This window comes from Galeopterus variegatus, unplaced genomic scaffold (genome assembly GCF_000696425.1).
Source record: "Galeopterus variegatus unplaced genomic scaffold, G_variegatus-3.0.2 Scaffold1051, whole genome shotgun sequence".
NCBI lineage: Eukaryota > Metazoa > Chordata > Mammalia > Dermoptera > Cynocephalidae > Galeopterus > Galeopterus variegatus.
This window is the reverse complement of record NW_007727162.1, coordinates 25,743-46,088: the sequence shown is the minus strand read 5'-3', so window position 1 is coordinate 46,088 and position 20,346 is coordinate 25,743. Positions and strand designations below refer to the sequence as shown.

General features: G+C 40.1%; 1 protein-coding gene across 2 annotated transcripts in view; it reads right to left on the bottom strand.

Annotated features, from left to right (window-relative positions):
• The window catches only part of TGFBR2 (transforming growth factor, beta receptor II (70/80kDa)), a 92,872-nt gene extending 75,966 nt beyond the window's left edge, over positions 1-16,906 (bottom strand). Inside the window, exons 1-2 of one of the 2 annotated variants that reach the window (XM_008574451.1) lie at positions 16,475-16,851; positions 1,415-1,489 (exon numbers count right to left, since the gene is read on the bottom strand). In XM_008574451.1, the coding sequence (XP_008572673.1) occupies positions 1,415-1,489; positions 16,475-16,568 (169 nt within the window). In that variant the 5' untranslated portion in view covers positions 16,569-16,851. Of the gene's footprint in view, positions 1-1,414; positions 1,490-16,474 lie in introns of both variants that reach the window. The other variant, XM_008574452.1, reaches the window with a different exon arrangement.
• Between the last annotated feature and the right edge of the window lie 3,440 nt (positions 16,907-20,346).

Sequence of the window (20,346 nt, the reverse complement as noted above, 5' to 3'; positions counted from 1 at the left end):
ACAAACAAGGTAAGTTTTAAATCGATATAGCCCTACAATTTTATTTCTCTTCCTAGTCTCTTTGATATTTTTCTTTTTATTCCATTAAACAAATATATATTGAGCCCCATCTATATATGAGATCTGAAGAAGGACCATTTCAAAATTTTCCTGGTACAATGATATCTGCCCAAACTGGAATCAGTATGTAAAAAAATCACAAATTTCAAAGGATTATATAAAAGGTATTATTTCCAAAAATTTACTATGAAATCGTTTTTTAAAAGGAAGTACATAAAAAAGTAACACTGAAATCTATTACAGTTTGAAGAAAATCTCTCCTATTGTAATAAATTCATGAACCCAGTCATTGGTTAATGAAATTCATCTTTGCTGGAAAATCTCCACCAAGGGGGAAGAACCACAATGATCCACGGTCCCAACCAAGCCCACTGAAAAAACTACCTTGACAAATACTGGTGGAAAAGAAGAGAAAGAAATCTGTATCACAGTGTGGGAGCAAATTTAATGCATTCCTTAATCAAAGTTAGGTTAACATCGTGGCTCAACTTCTCTTTTCATGTTATGGGGAAAATAACACTTATATAGAGCAAGTTGTAGGAAAGCAGGAGTATAAATTAGCCTTGCATGCTGGCAAACCAAATGCTATTTCTGCTAATGGAAGTCATTCTTTACCAAGTCCCTTGAAAATATCATCATCATACAGGTAGGCTTTGCAACTCCTCAAAGTATAACACCTTGTACATAAAAGCAATTTGACCAAGTATTAGATGTCTGTGTTACTTGTGAACTGCCAGTCAAAACAACTTTGTTCCTCTCTATATCTTTATTCAGACATTCGAATTTAAGAAGTTCTGGGAAAGGAAGACAAAGAAATACATGACCTCTATGTCTATATGGTGAAGAAGTGCCCTTCCTATGTAAAGATGCCCATATTCTTAATTATGTTAGGCATTTTGATGCTCTGGTGAAGAGCAAAACCACAGGCCTGTAGCAACTGGCATAACCTTTTTATAAATGGCAACATTTGTCTACTGACAATGGTGACATAACCCTCAAGAAGGCAGACCACATGGTGTTTAAAAGAGAAGCTGTCCCCACAAGAAAAGCAGTAAAGAAAAATGACTCATTACATCGTTTGAACTCCAATATGACTGCTGGACAAAACCCTCAAAGAATTGTGACTTGAAAGAGGAAATTCTCCAGTCCTAAATGCGGCTTCTAGTTTTCAAAGCAAGAACAAGACTTTTCATGTCAATCCTTCCATTCTGTCTTCTACAGTTTAGCTACTGAGATGTGAAAATATGATGGGACCACAAATTTTTAGCTTAGATTTAATTACAAATTAAGCAGTGAGGGGGCACAATGACTAAAAATGGTAAAATGGTGAAAAGATAAATTCATGATACTTTACAGTGTCTCAGTGGATGAACAGTCCTACTACAGCTTGGGCAGATGGTTTTATCTTTCTGGGCTTCTATTTCCACATCTGCAAAATAGGATAATTATACCTACCTCAGAGGGTCACTGCCAAGATTAAATATGACATGTAAGGGAAACTGTTGTGAAAATAGTAAAGCAGTCATTAATGTAAGTGATTATTAAAAGTTTATTATGACCAGGCATAGTCAATATGTTTTCTTCAAAGTTATCAGACTAGAGTTTTTTTTTCCCCACTGGTGTGCTTTCTCCCGTAAGTCTCAATGACAGTAAAATTATTCAAATCACTTCTCTTTTCTGTTTTCCTGGCACTAGTTTTTTATCTGCATGGACCATTAGGCGAACTACTATTTTCAAGATCCTTCTTACTTTTAATATTCATTTAACAGCCATTTTAACAATGAAAGACATTTTACATGTTCCCAAGAGGCATGTGCCAAAGAGGGCTGTGGGCAGAAATGTTCACTAAAACCAGGACTTTCCAGTATTTCTCTGGCCACCACTGATAACAGCACAAGAGCCCACTGTGAACTGAGAGTTAAGTGGCTACTTTCAACCAATACAATCATCAACTACCCACTCTGATCCCTTCCTTTTCTTATAACTTCAAGACACTTCAATTTCAAAAGCATAAGAGCCAAGTCAGCCTCATGATCATGTCGTGTAACATGGGAAGATGATTTAGGGCAGGTGACACCAGATCAATCAAACTCTCCCAAGCTTTTCAGGGGCTCACTCCAAAGACTCTTTTGAAGATAAATTATATTAAAGTTCTTTTTTTTTTTTTTTCCTTTCTGTCTTTTTTTACTGACCGGCAACAGGATCGCAACCCTCGGCGCTGCGCCCGCACCGCGCTCAGCCAGTGAGCGGGAACCGGTCTCCACATGGGATCCGAACCCTCGGCGGGAGCGCTGCCGCGCCCCCAGGCGGTGCACTCTCCAGTGCGCCACTGGGCCAGCCCATATTAAAGTTCTGATCATAATCAAAATAGTCCATTATATCAGAGGTCAAGTATTGGTTTCACCTCCTTTCCCAGAACTTCTTAAAGATGAATGTCTAAAGAAAGATATAGAGAAGAATAAAATTATTTTGACTGGCAGAACATGACTTACACAGACATTTAACATTTAGTCAAGTTGTTTTTATATAAAAGAAGTTATACCTTGAGAGTGGCAAAGCCAACGGGCTTGGCTTAGAGGAAGTTTAAAGTTAATTGTAGCTGCAACAGTTATTCAAGAAGTTAACCTTGAACTTTTAAGAAACTGTATTCCCTCCTCTGCCCTGAAGACACACAGGCATCTCATTAATAAACTGGAAACAGGCAACACTCTGAGTTTGTGTAAGTGCTTTGTAAAGTGCTGAATAAATGTAAATGATTATATAATTGCCACAAACAACCTCACCAACATCATCTTTAAAATACTGTTAGATAAACGTTTTCAACAGTTTTGAAAGACAACCAATGGCATGCCAAATAAAAAGTATTACATTTTAACTATTTCCAGTAAGAGCCACAAAATATTAAGACTTAAAAGTATTAAAATTCTTATGTCATCTTCTTGTCCCTCATAGATGGAGCAGCTAGGGCACCGCTAGTTCATGTCTAAATAATGTTATCAAATCAGTGGTAGCTCCAGAATTCCCACAGAGGAGGGGTTTCATGGGTGATGATCTGGCTGGAAGGGAAGCAGGAGACATTTCTGGAAGCTCTGCTTGCACAAGAAACACACTACTTACTCCTGATGCCTAGACTGTATGTTTATTCAGGGTGGCTTTGCAGGGAGCCAGTGGGACGAGAAAGCCGAAGGTCTTCCCAACTTTCCCTGGAGACCCACTTCTATCAAGAAGGCTTCATATTGAAGTCTCCTTAGCAAGTGTTGCTTTAACAGCTTTCCAAAAAGTGCAACCAGCCTTAACCTTTGCAGTATGGGAAACTTGCCCCCAGGCAGGTAGAAAGGTGTCTTCAGGGCACTCTCCATCCTACAGAGACCCTTTCAGCCACCCCTTCTCCAACAGTCTCAATGACAGAAGATAAACTATGATTCATAAAAAGGAAAGGCAGGATGGCAAAAAATTGTTCTGAGTCACACAGTATGATTTACTTTATGACTTTTTCTGGCCTCTATAGTCATAATGCATCGGGCCCTCTACAAAAGATTCATACACAAGGAGATAAATGAATCAAAGGTGGCTTGTAAAGGATGGAAAAACAACAGCCCTTAACACCCACACACTGCAGTAGCCCCAAATTCACAGAAACTAAAGACTGCAAACAGAGCAAACCTCCACTGTAAAGAGAAACTTACACAAAGCAGATCATTCAAGATTTCCCAAAAGACTATGTTTCTGTCAAACAGTACTACAGGTGACTGTCAACAACAAAGCCACTTACATGCACACTTGGTGGTCAGAAGATAAGCAGTCTAGAAAAAAAAAAAATCACCACCCCTAGACTTGGATCTATAAGCAGTTTCTCTCATCTTTAAAAGCAATGAATTCCAAACAGCAACAACCTTTTTGTGAGAATGCCTACTTAGGGTTAGGGCAAAATCAGACAGATGATTCTCCCTCAAAGAGTTTTCATTCTATTAAAGAAGTTAAAAAAACACACATATAACCACAGGTGGGATGGTGAACAAGGCCATATGAATGAGAAAGTGAGTTCATGAGCAGGAGAAAGAAGGGGAATCAGAGGGGCGAGAAAGGAAGATCCAACAGAAGGAGTGGCATTCAGGCCAGGCTTTATTCTAAGGGGCTTGTAGTTGTTATAGGACTTGTGTAGAAAATGGGAAAATTTGGGGGATGGAGAATGGTCACAAGCTAGGAAATGTGAAAGCAAAAAGGATTGTGAGAGAAAGCCTTGTTCAAATGGAGCGAGGGCATGAGGTGTACATGGTAGACTGGGAGAGGGGGAGAAGTTTGGTCTCATTCACACATGTAGCCATCAAACCAGTCCTGAGGCCTATCTGTGTGCAAGGGACTTGTCATAGTAGCCCGGGACACTGAGGTAGCCCCTGACTTCAAAGAGCAAGTGAAACTCATGTGAGCACCTACAATCTATGGAGAGGACCCATGGATGGCTTTCTAGCAGCGGCCGCATATTCAAAATGATGTCTCGGGGGAGATTTTACAATGATGGCATTGTATGTGCTTTGATGAAAGAAGGGACAGAGGATGTCCACAGGCAGAAACCAATTAGGAGATTCTTAGAGATGACAGAAAATAAGAGTTTAGGTGTGCATTGTGGTTGTGGTAGCATAACTGAAGAGCAAAAATGAAACAAAATGGTTATGCATTTAATGTAACTAGGTTCCTGTTGTAAATAAATGTCTGATTAAGAGATTCTAGGTATTAAGATCTAAAAATTATTCTGATAAATTGAGATTTGATGCAACAGGAAGCAACATGAGATATGAGTTTCAATGGAAAATATTTCTGTTCTTTTTTTCTTGGCCAAGTATAGTTCAGATGTCAAAGGCAATTTTTTTTTAAAAGTCAGAAAGTAAAATGATTTGGAAAAATCAGAAACTAGTGAGAAATGGTTATTGTGGCCACTGTGTTACTTAACAGCATTAATAACTGACAGGGACCCATAATTCTAGAAGACAAAGATCGTTTAGGCACAAAAAACTGCTTTATGGAGAGTAAAATACAGAAGCCAATCAATGAAAATGCCTACAGTGGCACTCTCAGAACAGTCTAAATAAATGTTGAGGATTCAAAAAAAATTTAGTGAGTCCTCACTGAGCATAAACCAAATAAGTTTCTCAAAACAAAAAAGGAGAATTAAAAAAAAATGTTAAAGAGTAGAACTACTTCCTGAAAACCCTGGCATTAATTTATTACTCTATTGGGTACATAATTTGTATAAGGCAGAGGACTACATATTTTAAGAAATGCCAAGGTAAAATAGCTCCAAAATGAATTAAGACCTATAAATGTCAAGGCAGTCTGTAATTAAATGCCTAATGAGGTAAACATGATTAATGCTGTGAGTTCAGCAGAGAAATGAATACTTGGGTTCAACAGTTCATGGTCAAGGGATGGACACTCAGTGGATGAAAGACCCATGAGGGATGCTTTAGAGCAACATACTGGTTAAAAACTGACTCTTTTAATTGACTTGCCGCCAGTGCACTCTCTTCTGCTGGCCTTAGTGTGTTAGTTAAATACAGTGAGGAGTCAAAAAGCACTCAGAAAACTAACTGTTCCCTGAATCTTCCTCTTCCTCACTGATGAACAAGCCTGACATGATTCACTAAAGTCACTGTAGTTCATTTGACTCTTCCTTGGAAAATGCTTTAATGCTATCAAAGCAGTGCTTCTCAAACTGCAATGTACACATGAATCACCTGGGGATTTTGCAAAACGCAGACTCTGAAGTATTAGCTTTGGGGAGGGGCCCAGGATTCTGCATTTCCAACAAATTCTCAGTGATGCCGATGCTGCAGGTCCCTGGACCATCTTATGCACTGCAAAGTATTAGAATACCTTTAGTTGCTGTTATTGGGAAATAATAGAAAACCATCGCCTGCAGGGTCAGAATGCTTGATCTCAAGATTTGGGCCTCAATGCACATTACAACTCATGAAAGGTGAATGTTCAGAGAGGAATGAGGCTCCTGAAGGAATGAGAAAGTAAACCAAGCAATACTGCACCTGCACATAATGGAAAGTGGAAGATGGCAGCAAAGGAAAAGACTGGCCTTTTGCTCATTAGAAGAAATAAACACATGATAAGACAGGCAACTAAATGATGAGAACAGAAATTTATCTAATAATAGAAATTATAAAAATGAAAATAAAAATGCTCAGGGTGGGTTGCAATTGTTAAAAGTTATTTTACAACAATGTAATTTAAGGGATTCCAGAATAGTGATATAAAATGTTACTATTGGACTCTAATAATAGAAATTATAAAAATGAAAATAAAAATGCTCAGGGTGGGTTGCAATTGTTAAAAATTATTTTACAACAATGTAATTTAAGGGATTCCAGAATAGTGATATAAAATGTTACTATTGGAGTTTTCTCTCCTTTTCACATATTTGAAGGGCAAATTCTATCATACGGTCTTTTTTCCCCCTCAAATACTATGTATGGATTTTAAAGAATAAAGCATAAATGTAATATGTAGTAAAAAGATAGTCACTTGAAACAATAGTTAAAAGATTCCTATTCTGTGCTAACAAATGTCTACAAACTACACAGAAATGCAATTTATGGGACCTAGCAGCTACTCCCCTGCCTAAAACAGCACTCTGAAAACTGCCAATCTGTAGCAAATTCTGTCTTCTCTGAGAATATTTTAAGAAAAGTGGTGGAGAAGTCTTTGAAAGGCAACAGAACACTAATTATATCCAGACAAGTTTCCTTTCTTTTTCCCCAAAACAGAGAAGCTCCTTTAAGCTTTACTTCTCCTAGACATAGCAAAGCATTTCATAATTTTCTACCTTAGGAAAAAACTTCACAAACACTTTTACCAATTCAAAGGAGGGAAGAATGAAAACACCATAATTAACCAAAGAGAAATTATACTCATATTACCACCAAAACCAAGTAAACCTTTTCTTTAGCAAGAAGGAATGAGTTCTAGCTGAAGTAAACATGCTATTTAGTCAGGATGTATGCTCAGACACCTGCAGTAAGAAATTTTCAAAATAGCTATAGTGGTCATCTCCAGCAAACTCTAAGTGGATGTTTGATGTCTGTGGTATTTGCCAGTTCTGACCTGTTAGGACTTTTAGTAGTTTTCTATTTTGATTAATTAAGGATTATATAAAGGTTTTCTAAGTCAACTTCAATGATTTCCTCGCTAACATAAAGAATAAAATGTTCTGAGCGCGGTGCGGCTGGTCTCAAAAAGGACAAAAAAAAAAAAAAAGAATAAAATGTTTCAGAACAAGAAAAACTGAAATTCTCACCTAGTCCAAGTCTTGTCACTATACGTAGAAGGAAAATGAGACCCATGGGACCAAAGGACTTAACCTGATCACCCAAACACCTTGATTCCTGGTACATCTTGTCACTATACATAGAAGGAAAATGAGACCCATGGGACCAAAGGACTTAACCTGATCACCCAAACACCTTGATTCCTGGTACAACAACATGCTTTAGTCTTTACCAGCTGTCTCCTAGGCAGAGTCTTTCTAATCTCAAACTAAGGGTCAGATCTGGGTTACCTTTCACTTAAGATCAAGGTTTTGTGATAATTACATATTTGCAACTTCTTTCATACTTAGCATGGGGCTTTGAAGTAGGAAAATGATGAAAGGTTTCACTAAACCTGAAGGAAAAAAAACTTGGTTTGGTGACATAAGAATGCAGACTTCAGTCTCTGTTTATAACGGGGAAAAGGAGGAGGCGGCGTTATTTTAAATTTATTTTCTAAGCCAACAAGCAAATCCTATCATCAGGCATAGTCTCAGGTCTTGTTGAAGCTGAAGCTTGTAAATTTCAGGGGCACTCTTTAAGAAAAATAACACAATCTTAAGAATATAAATTTAGGCATTGAAGTGAATATTTATTTAGAATTACAGTAGTATCATACAAATTATAAATTTTCAAAAGCTATGAATACCACAAACATAAAATTTAAAAGAAAACAAATATTTATATTAACCGCTTGGCACACTTCTGAAATGTTTTTCCTACATTTTTTGGTTTTATGCTCTTTGATTACCTCTTTCTCCATTGAGAGAACAGAAAAATAATTCAGTATTTCCTCTAGAACTTTTAATCACAATTCGTAATTTATTCTTGAATAATTTGGAGAAATTTCTTTCAGTTTCATAACTTATAATAGGCAATAACATGTAAAGTTTTTGGATTGTCTCCAAATTTGGGAAAACCTCTATCAAGTTTCTTTTACACGTGAGCCATAAAATTCAGGGCAGTGCCCAAGATTTCTTAAATACTATTTAACTTGATGACACTTGTTAAGCAGATCCCTCTCCCAGGGCCAGGAGATGGACCCATACCAGGGAGCAGCCGTGAAGATTAAGTGCACCGCACTTTGTGGCTATTCCACCTGGGCCTACCGTATACACCCTTGCATATTTGATGCATCTTTCTGTTAAGCAGATCCCTCTCCCAGGGCCAGGAGATGGACCCATACCAGGGAGCAGCCGTGAAGATTAAGTGCACAGCACTTTGTGGCTATTCCACCTGGGCCTACCGTATACACCCTTGCATATTTGATGCATCTTTGAACTCCCCAAATAAAGTGTCTGTTGTACTTAGAATACCTAAATTCCCTGATGGCATAACTGTTCCATGATTCAGCCAAAGCTATGTCTCTCAATGGATATACTTCATTTTCCCATTGAGGTCACAAGACAGGCGTGATGTTTGACTACCTGGTGTATGAACCAAGCATTATTTTATTTCATTAAAAGAAAATGGAATAATATATGAAAAATGTTAAAGCGCTAGAAAAATGTTGAATATTATCATTATTTCTCTTAACCCCTAGAGTTTTCGAACACCCATATTATAATGGACAAGAAGTTTATGTCAATTGAGGCAGCCTAGTTAAGTAATACACATAAAGTGCTTAGCATAATCCAGGCAGTAGCAAGATCTCTGCAAGTGTAGCTACTACCATTACTGGGAAACTTGTCTGTAAAGTCTTTTAAGTAAGGCTACAGGGAGCTTAAGGCTAATTTCATTTCTCTATGTAGAAGAGTTTTGCAGAGTTTTGAGATGATGGGTAGTCAGCCATAAAGCAGCAGCGAGTTACATCGCATAGTCAATGTATCCTTTGTAATCACTGACAATGTTAATAGACTGACAATGTGGCACATACTGGAAATATGCACATGACCCCATATTTTCCTTCAAAAGCATTCATGCTTGTTTGGCCAAATCCCTAGTTCTCTAAAATGCACAGTTTTGACAATCTTATATCCTGTATAGCATAGGGGGGGGAAGCTTTTTACTTCTCTAAACTGTCCTATCATCCTCGTTTTCTCTAAAGATGCTTGAAAGGCCATGGATCACTCAAATAAAATATTTACAATAGTAGAAAAAAAAGCATTCAGATAAGCTTCACCTTGCCCTAGTGGTCTCAGTACACAAAGGAAATGCAACTAAGGCACAAGGAAATGTTAAAAACGTTAAAAAAAAAAAAAAAGTTAAGTAAAACAGCAAATAGAACAAGTCAGTACACAGCTAAAGTTCCCTTCAAGAAAACAGAAACTGAAAAACTGAATTTCGCAAAGGAAATACACCACTCTAATTATAAACAAATTCTTAGCTTTTTCATTAGTGAGCAATGCTCTCTACTCCAGGGAAAACATGATACGATTAACAAAAACTAATCTCTACCCATCATCTCTGCAAAGGACCCACCCCTAACACCGGAAGGCCCAGGGCAAGAGTGTAAATAGAGGCCCATGTACAGTAAGTCCAAATATTTAAACTTACAAATTAAGCTAACAAACTGCTCAGTAAAATAGGTTTTATCCTTTTACCTTCACTGACAAATGTATCTTCCCAACATCTGGAAAACCAGGTACAACTTTAGAACTTTTGTAATACTCAGAGGCCTTCCTCAGAAATTGGGGGTGTGGGGAGACATGGACCCAAGCCCTGGTCACAATTTCCCTTCCTCTTTCCACTGCCTGCTCCGTCCTGCATCAAGAGAAAACTTGTGAGATGTGTATGGCCGGACGCCCAACTGTGCATTCTCTCTCTCTCTCTCTCTGCCCCCCTACCCCCCCTTCCACAAGCTGTCCCTTGGCTGCCCTTCAGGCAGAAGGTGCACAACTAGTGGCAAAAAACAGACCCAAGGGACCTTACAGACTGCAGACACTAATTCAGGGCCATCTGGGCAGGGAATTTGGGGCTCCCAGGTACCCAAAATATGATCTAAAAAAGGAAAGAGTGTAGGAACTGGGAGTCCAAAGAATCTCCTTACCCCAATGGCATGGTCCTGATCAAAGAAGAATAAGAGCAGACTGCCCTCTATAGCCCAAGACAGAGGCCCCTTTTTCCCATATACTAAGCCTGTATTTTAGTTGTAGAGCTGAAAAAATCTAAAGGATATTATTCCATCAGAAGGGGGGGGGGGAGAAAAAGCTGTACACTTTCCAGATAGAATCTTAGCAGTAATAGGCACTTGCCCTGTAGCTAAATCCCTTCTAATGATTTATAGCTTCAACCTTATAAACAAAACACAGATACCAGGGAACCCTTACCAGCCTAAACAGGATGCTGTAAGTTGACTGCATCAAAGGGAACAGTTGCCCCATGTTGGGTGCCAAGACCTAAAAAGCAGATTGAGGCAAGTAAAAGGCACAAGCAATCTGGGTGCAATGGGTGAGGAGGAGAAACTTAACTTCCTACGAGTTTTCAAATTAGTTGGACCTCAAAAGTCAAATTGTTTCGTTCTTTTTCATTACGTTGGATAAATTCTGCTCTTCTTGCCTTCACCAGCAGTTGTTTGAGGCTTATACAAAAATCATGGTCCTATACATTTGGGATTTGAGGTTTACAACACACATATTTGAAAATGGTGTGTGTCCAATTGTTATAAATCCTCAAACTCTAGGTCACCCACAGTGGGTCTCCCCATTATTCTTCTGATAAGAAGCCATCATCTGACTAGGAACTGCAGTTTCCTGGTGCAAAGAAGCTCTACCCTATCTTGATTTTCTGTGGTGGAAAGACACGAAGGAGGCACACAAGCAAAGCAGGTCAATTAAATCAGGAGCACTGAACAGATGACATTAGATGACATTAGATATTCACCTCTCTCAAATGTGACATCCCTTTACTGTCTTCCCAGCTTCCTCCCTATCTTGATTTTCTGTGGTGGAAAGACACGAAGGAGGCACACAAGCAAAGCAGGTCAATTAAATCAGGAGCACTGAACAGATGACATCAGATGACATTAGATATTCACCTCTCTCAAATGTGACATCCCTTTACTGTCTTCCCAGCTTCCCTCCCAACACACACGTGCACACATACATCATGAAAAAAGAGCTTTAGAGAACGCAAACAGGACAAGCTTAGAACACACACACGCACACACACACATGCAGAGTGAAACCTCAAGTGACCCTAAGCAGACTCCATCTTTCCATTTATATGATAAAGACAATAAAATTTATCTTGCAGGTTTCTTCTTAAGCTTAAATTAAATAAGTATTGTCAAGTGGCTGGCTTAGGAGAAGTTCTCAAATGTTAGTTCTCCCTCTCTCACTTCTCCTTAACTTCTCCCTGAGATAAGTCAATTTGCCTGTGCAGTATTCCAAACCCTTCTGACATGCCAGGCAAAGAAGTATAATAATCATTTTGCTTCAGTCAGAAGCAACAAGTAACGGGGGAGCAAAATATTACAAGGAAAGGAGGCAGTGCAAAATAAGTGGTGAGCATTCTTGCTGTTAACACATATCTGCTAAGACCTTTCTACTGAAAATCACAAGTTAAATCTGCTGAAGCTGTACAAATGGCCCAGGAGGGCAGAAGCTAACAAGGTGACAGAGTTATGCTTTTATGTGGAACTTGGCTAAACAGTGCCATGCTCTAGGCAGGAAATACGTTTCCTCTGCACTCTATTTTAAACCATTTTGGTGGTTTGCATCAGACCTAAATAATATTCTAGCTGCTCTAGAGCAGACAGTGGCTGCTATGGAACCACACTTCCTTAGACCAACTCTGCTTCACTGCCTATAAACCAAAACATAAAACTCTGATGAAAAAAGAAACTCAAAAACTAAATTTAGATTTCAGCACTTCATTTTAAATAAAAATGACCTTTCAGCAACCTTCTAGAAAAACAAAGAAGAATTCGGTATTTACTAGATAATTTCTTGGTAAAAACTTTTTAAAAGTTCTGCAATGGCTTTGAATGTCCCATACTAGTTTAAAATTTATACCTAAAGGGGTTGGATGAAAACTTGTAGCAGCTTTCCACCATGTTTGTCAGAAGCTGAAACATCTTTTTCCATTTCTCATTAGAATATAAAAACCAACTACATAGTATAAAAATAGTCAAGTTGCTTAATTTGATCAGAAATTTAGAATAGTTTTAGCTAAATCTGTGGGTTTTGTAAAACTACTTTAGCTAAAATTATTCTGAAAGTAATGATTTTACCATTCAAACCAAGCACTTAAAAAACAGTGACTGATAGGGTGTTAAATGCTTGACCTGATTGCACTATATCCAGTAGGATGAAATGAAGGCTCAGTTCAGCATTTTCTGGGTGTTCAATGATGTGCCAGGCACTGCGGGAGACATTCCGAAGAGAGAAACCTGAATAAGACACACCCTTTGCCTTTGGAAGGCTTAAAGGTCTAATGGGCAAGGAAGTCACATAAAGGTATAATTTCAGTTTGCTATTATTTTGAGCTAATCTCTTTGCTAATCTCTTTCAAGGTCTATATCCCTGAGGGGACACTTAGCTCAACCCAGGGCATTCAAAGCAGGTTTTCTTAAGATGACACTTGAGTTAAAGTCTTAAAAACTGATTGAAAATTAGCCAGGCAGAAGGAGTTCCAGACAGAAGTAACGGCCTGAACAAAGACACAGCTGCCTTAACTGCTCCAAGCATACCTATGCGTAGTGATATGAACGGACTGGGAATGTGCGGTCTTGGTGGGATGTGGAGCAGCAGAGTCAGGTGGCAACCAGGTCACTGAGGCCCTCGTTAGGTCCTATTAAGAAGTTAATAATAATAATAGAGGCTGATATTTATCAAGCACTTACTGTGTTGCAGGCACTATGTTAAGCACTTTAAAACATTATTTCATTTAATCCCCACCATAACTCTATAATCCTCATTTTACAGATAACAGCACTGAGGGCTAGGAAATAAAGGAAGCAACAGGCTACACAGCCAGCAAATGGGAGGTGGGTTTGGAACCTAGGGTGGCCTGATTCCAAAGCTTGGGCCCTACACTCCTCCTCCTCCAACCTATCCTCAAAGAAAAGACTGGATGGACACACTGGGCCCATCATGCTGGCTACAGAATGGAGAACAGAATTAAAGGTCAACCAGCGGTCTGTTACAAGGCAGGGATAGAAAAATGATAATAAATCAATTCAAAAATACATTCAGAGAGACTGAGAAGGAAACCATTCAACATGCACACCGTCCTAGTGCATTCAGTAAAATATGAGCTTTGAAAGCGGGATCTAGAAAATAAATAAATTCAATAATGCTTCCAAGTACAGAGGGTTAAAATATGTATCCTTCTCTTTGCTTGTAACATGTGTCCACCTGTTAAACTCAATGAGGGCAAAGACCAGGTCTGTCTTATTCATTTGGGATGGTGTCTCCAGGTCTGAACATCGTGCATGGCAAAAGAAGATACTCAATAAATGTTGTTAAGAAGGAAGAATAAGTAATGGCCACTTTTTACAAGAGGTGCCATTCTTGATTGGAAAAAAGAGTTAAAACTAAAATTAAAGAACAAATTAAAAGTCATGTTGATAACTGAGGAATGGTAAACTGAAATGGAAAACATGCAACAGTTATATTGACAACACAAGCAATTTTGAGGAGTCATCACCATGAGATGCTACCTCAAAAAGAAGGCAATGAATTCAAAATGTGGTTAGTATTTTGTATAAACCATAACTCGTTAAAAATAAGATGTTAGTAAAGGAAGTGGCCTAGAGGTGAAAATGTGCTTTATGGGAAAAAAAAGCAAGTAGACCACAGATCAAATTCTGGGCCTAATGATTTGTAGTCTCTGACCCTGACAAAAAAAGCATGTAAAGTGATTTTAGGAAAGTTTATCCCTTTGACACTTTTACCAATGTTAGTCCTCAACAGGAATCTCTTTTTAAGTATCTGAAAAGTAAAAGTCATATTTTTCAGATCTGAAGAATTTTCAGACACTTAAAGTTTTCTCCAAAAGAGTAATTTCTTAATTTTGAGCATTTGAGAAGGGTGAATCTGCTAAGTAAAAAAGAAAAAATTTTTAAATTTACTTCTCAGGAAATTTGTTCTTATACTGAAATACTTTGCCCACTTGTCAAGCTACTAAACAGAAAATGGGTTTTGTTTTGTTTTGTTTTTGGTTTTAGGTGACCTAATAGGTTGTTGTAACCAATTTCATTTCCTCATATCTTATATTCATTAATATAATCTGAGAAATGTTTTCAGTTTACCAATTATGTTTTAAAAATCCTAAAACTATTAACTTAATTGAAAATTAAAATGCCAGTAGAATTAGGTCTCTCGTCTTCACTATAGCTGTCTTCAAACATCAGCCATCTTTGCAAACTTTATTTGAATGAATACAAATTCAAAATGATTCCTTAGTTCAACCATTTTGAAACGTTAATTCCATAAATATATAAAATCTGTGGGTTTTGTAAAACTGTTTAAAAACCCAAATAAAAACCATTAAGCTATCAAACTAATTGTTTAAAAGTGTGTGCATACATGAAATGAAACTGGCTCATGAACTACTGAGTCTGGAATTTGCAAATCATAAATCTTATTCTTGTAAAAAAATGTTAACGAAATCAGGGCCTGCTCATTTCCTTCTTTCGTAATCAGGAACGAAAGTTTTAATGAAATGTACACAGAAAATTAAGGTTGCCATTTTTAATATTTATTAGCAAGATATAACTCAGTTTTTAAGAGTCCAGAGTATAATCTAACACAGTTAACATTCTGGTACTACAATATAGGAAATCAGCCAAAAACAAAAAAATGAGATTTTATTAAATTGTAAAACTCAAATTTGTGATTTTTTGCTTGCAACAGTGCTTCTTCCTCATTCCATTAAAAATATCCATCTTTGAGCCACCTTCAATATAACCCATAATTTTAAAAAGTTCCCAATTCACTTAAAATACTCTGAAATTTACTACTTAGACACTAATGCATATTTCTTCTAGACAAACCTAAAGGTAAGTCTGTGTGTCCCCTGGTAAATAAAATCTGTGCCTCAGGGTAAGGGGACTGTCAAACCCTCTACATCTACGTTTTGTCCAAAATCTACACAGGGCATCTCCAAATCACCAAAAGGAGGGCGGGGGTGGGGGAGTGGGGGGTGTAAGATGTTAAAGTTGAATGGGATGTAAAATGATCCAAATCTAACCATGTCATTTTACAGATGAGGAAACTCAGGCCCAATGAAGTGATATGACTTGTCCAAATACTCAGTTACTCAGACCAAAGCTGCAGATACTGTTATGTGCATCATAGCTGCAAAAATTCTAACTTTCGAGGTCTCACGAATTCCGCCCTTCCATAACAAACCGTTAAGAACCCAATTTCTGATTTTTTTATTTTTATTTTTTTCCTTAAGAACCTCTTGAGACAGACAGATCAGGTGGGCAGCGGATTTATCATTTTAACCCTTTGGTTTCCATCAACTCCCAGAAGGCAGTGTTGTCCAACACCCCCTGCACCCAGCACCTAGCAGGCACTCGGTAAATAACTCTCCGCCTTGCACCCAACCGTGTCCGCTCCCTACCCACCCGCGCCAAGCCGTCAACGGAGCCAGCTAATTTTCCTTTGGAAATTGCTTATTGAAAGTTGCATCCGATCACCCAGGGCCAAGATGCCGGCCTGGGGCAATGCGTGACCATGTGCAGGAGCTAAGGACTGAGTCACTGGCATTGGAGGGGGTGGCTGGGGAAGGGCCGGGTGGGCGCGCAGCATCGCCCCGGGCCGAGGTGGCCCCAGGTGTGCAGCGGCTCCGGCGGCCTGGGCGCTGCCGTCCCCGGGCCGCTGCCGCCCGCAGATAACTAACTTCGCAAACTTCCCTTTCCGGGGGTGGGGGCTCGCCTCGAACGCGGCCAACACAACGCCTTTCCTGCTCGCACAAAGGGGACCAGACGCGTCCCGCGCCCCCTGAAATTGAACTTTCCTTCTCTTTTTCAGGAAACCCTCACCCACCCCGCGGCTACGCGAGTCGGCTGCGTGGGTGTCGCAAAGGGAAACTTTCCCCGTTTCCGCCCGCGCGCCGGGTCCCCGGGGGCGACTGTCAAGCGCAGCCAGGGGGCGGGGAGCCCAGAAGACCCCCGGCGCCCCGCCGAGCCCGGGCTGGGGGCCACTCACCCGACTTCTGAACGTGCGGTGGGATCGTGCTGGCGATGCGCGTCCACAGGACGATGTGCAGCGGCCACAGGCCCCTGAGCAGCCCCCGACCCATGGCAGACCCCGCCGCTCGTCATAGACCGAGCCCCGAGCGCAGCAGGCGGCGCCTTCCCGGACCCCTGGCTGCGCCTCCGCGCCGCGCCCTGTGGGGACCCCGCGCCGGGCCGGCCGGGCAGAGGTGCGGGCCAGATGTGGCGCCCGCTCACCCGCGAGGAGGGGGCCTGGAGGCCGGCGAGGCGCGGGGAGGCCCCCGGCGGCCGAGGGGAGCTGCGCAGGAGGCCGGCTCCTGCCCCGAGTGTGTGCGCGCGCGGGGGTGTCGTCGGTCCTTGCGCGCGAGTGACTCACTCAACTTCACCCGGGCGCTGCGGGGGAAACAGGAAACTCCTCGGCAACAGCTGGGCAGGACCTCTCGCCGCCCGAGAGCCTTCTCCCTCTCTCAGGCTTGCAGCCCTAGCTCTCTTTAACTGCCAATCATGTCCCCGAGACCAGCCCCTCCCAGGGCTTTGGAGAACTTTCAGCTGCCCCTCACCGCCCACCCACACCACTCAGGAGTTCCTTGCTCCGAGTATGTGCTCAGGAGTGACTAAGTGCACGCGTTTTCCAAAGTTACCGAGCATAGAACGTGTCTACACTTTCTGTAGCATACCACGCAGCATCTGCTCCCCAACCCCCAACCTTCTTTGGATTGTTCTAGGTGCTTTAGAGCTGCGTCTTCACGCTACAAATCGAGACCCAGGAGTGGATCCTGAAATCTAGTCAGTGAATAGTGAGCACATTTCTTCTAATAACTTCATTCAACTTTCGTTTCAGTTATAGATGAACGTACATATATATATTCATACACCCACCGTCACAATGTAAAGTGTTTTTCTTACTGTAGGTCGAAGTCCAGAAGTTTTTCTCATACTTTAATGTGCATATTGATCACCTGGGAATCTTAAAATGCAGATTCTGATTCAGTAGGTCTAGGAGGCATTCAGAGATTCTACGTTTCTCTCAAAGTTTCCTTCTTGCTAGGCTGACCAGGTTGCCTAAGACAATTCTGGTTTACATGTGTTTTGGAGTTTAAATACTAGTAGAATGCCCTTTCTTTTTTCATATGTGTCCCAATTAGATACTGAATTATATGATCAACCTATTTCCAGCTCTCAAAGATATAGAGTCTGTGTAGCCCTCTGATAGGGAGATCTTCCAGTAGTTCATACAGTGAATTCCTTTACCTTGATTGTTTGCAGAGGCAGGTGCCACGTTTACTGTAAATAAAGGCAAATAGCCCTACCCCAAGCCCAACTCCCAAAACCTTTAATCTGAGTCTAAGAGTTTGCTTCATCCTGGAATTTTGACTCTTGTTCCGCCTAGCAGCAAAGCTGCCTGTGGATGTGTCTTTTAGGAAAATATCATTTCCAAGCTCTCATGTTTAGGACGCAGGAAGCGCAGTGAAATCAGGAAGGCTGGCATCTTCTTGCCCACCAACAACTTTGCCAAACCTAGAGCCACTTTAGTGCTGGAGGGAAATTGAGTTCAAAACCCATTTACCCCATATCCTACTTGGTTACCCAACCCATGCCACTGCCATCCCTTTAGCAGAAGTCTCCCAACCACCCTCCCTCAGTCAGGACCATTTCTGGGCCTTTTCACTAAGTTTCTCAAACTAGAGCTAAAGTCAGTTTTTCAAAATGCAAACCTGGCTATACCAACCCTCTGATTAAAATCTTTTAATGACTTCCCACTGCTCTTGAGATAATGAGTATATGAAAACCAGATCCTTGCACATGCCTTCAAGACCCCACCTCTCCTGTAACCTTTCATTTGACTTCTCCGGGCCTGCTGAGAGCCTTTTTTAAATTCCTTGGACAAGCCTCTGCATTCCTCCTGCCCAGAACCTTCCCCAGTGTGGACTTCTCTTTCTCTGTCCTTCCCTTCTTCACCTGGCCGACTCCTGGTCTACCTTGATTGAAACATAACTTCCTTGATTGGCAAGATTTCCCTAACCTTTTATTATAGGTTCTTTTGGTACCGTATGCCTTTCTCTGTTAGCACTTACTATTGCTGTAATTTTTAATTATTTGTGTCATTCTTTAATTTTTATTCCCATCCTCTACTCTACTTCACATTTCTTGAAGATGGGCATTATATCTTTCCTTCCACTTTCTGTTGTATCTCCAGCACCTACTGTATAATAGATGTTTAATAAATATTTGTTGCATGAATAAATGAATGAGGTAATAAATATTAGAATAAAATTGTACTTAACTATCCTAGTTACTTCATAACTCTGGAGAAGACATTTTGTTACCTAATAATTTGAGATATAAACAGACAAGATTTTAACTGAGGGTGATGTCACCACTACTTCCTTTTCTTAAGAATGGAGAAGTATGTGTGTGAGTTTCTTCTCCCTCTCCAAATTTGCCCAAGTTCCTCTGGACAGCATACATATACTTTCTTACTCTGCAAAACACGCTAAGGCAAATAAATGCCCCATTGATTTCAAAGGCTTTCTTTTCTGTAGTTATCACAAAGACAGATGTTTTACATTGTTATGCGCTAGGTTTGAGGTATTTGATTCCATGGTAGAATGTTTAACTGGTGGTCTTTGTTATTTATGATACACTACTGATAAAGTTTGGATGTGTTGTCCCCCCAGAACTCATGTGGAAATCTGATCCCCAATGTGATAGTGTTGGAAGCTGTTTGAGTCATGGGGGCAGATCCCTCATGAATGGATTAATGCTCTCCCTGGGGGAGGAGAGGTAGTGAGTGAGTGCTCACTCTATTAGTTCCCACGAGAGCTGGTTGTTTATAGGACCCTGACAACCCCCCTCTCTCTCTTGCTTCCTCTCACCATGTGCTCTGCTTATACCTGGGGGCTGCCTGCCACTTTCCCCCATGAATAGGAAGCAGCCTGAGGCCCATGCCACATGCAGCTGTCCCAGAATCATAAGCCAAACAAACCTTTGTTCTTTATAAATTAGCCAGTCTCAGGTATTTTTGTCATAGCAACACAAATTGACTAACACAATTACTAATGTTGATTTGAATTTTGTCTGCCTTTAACATTTTTGATTTAATCTTCAATCTCCTGTGAAATTGAGGAGAGTCTAAATTCAGCATTGCCAAGTTCAAACTAGTCTTTTAGAAATCATCATAATGAAATCATAGAGAAGTAAACTCATTCATATTGCAATTTGACAATCTTAAAAATTAGCCAATAAGCCCTTCTGTCTGGGATTCTCATTGAAAAGGAAGTCTGATACCTCGATCAAGACATTGTTCTCACACAGTTACAAATATAACAGATAGTTACAAATACAAATATTTGGCTTATTACAATTTTCTGTGTATTTACATAAGCAGTTAATATATATATATATATGCAAAAATAGAGCCATTTGCAAATGAAAACAAAAAATGAAAGCCTGACTCAGGGATTAAAAACAAGGAAGGTAATTTTTAAACCCTTACCAAGTTGAAAAACAATAAAAATCAACTTTATTTTTCCAGTTTTACAAACTCTGCACACACACACTAACAATAGAACTGAATCCAAATGTCATTGATTTAAACTCTGTGTTCCTCAGTTGTGAGAACTTTCTGCACCCCTGAACTTTTTAACATACAGCTGTCGAGTTACTGGCAGCTAAAGCAGTTGACAGGGAGATTCCTCTTCTTGTAAATCAATCATTCTGCATTCTCAGCTCTTATCTCTTGACCAATTTTCCTTCTATTATGAAGCAAACCAGTAAGTGCTGAGACAACAGTTAATTTGTGAGGGTCACCCACCCTTCATGGGCCATCCATGATGCCAGCTCTTCCAGGAATCAGGTTGTGAT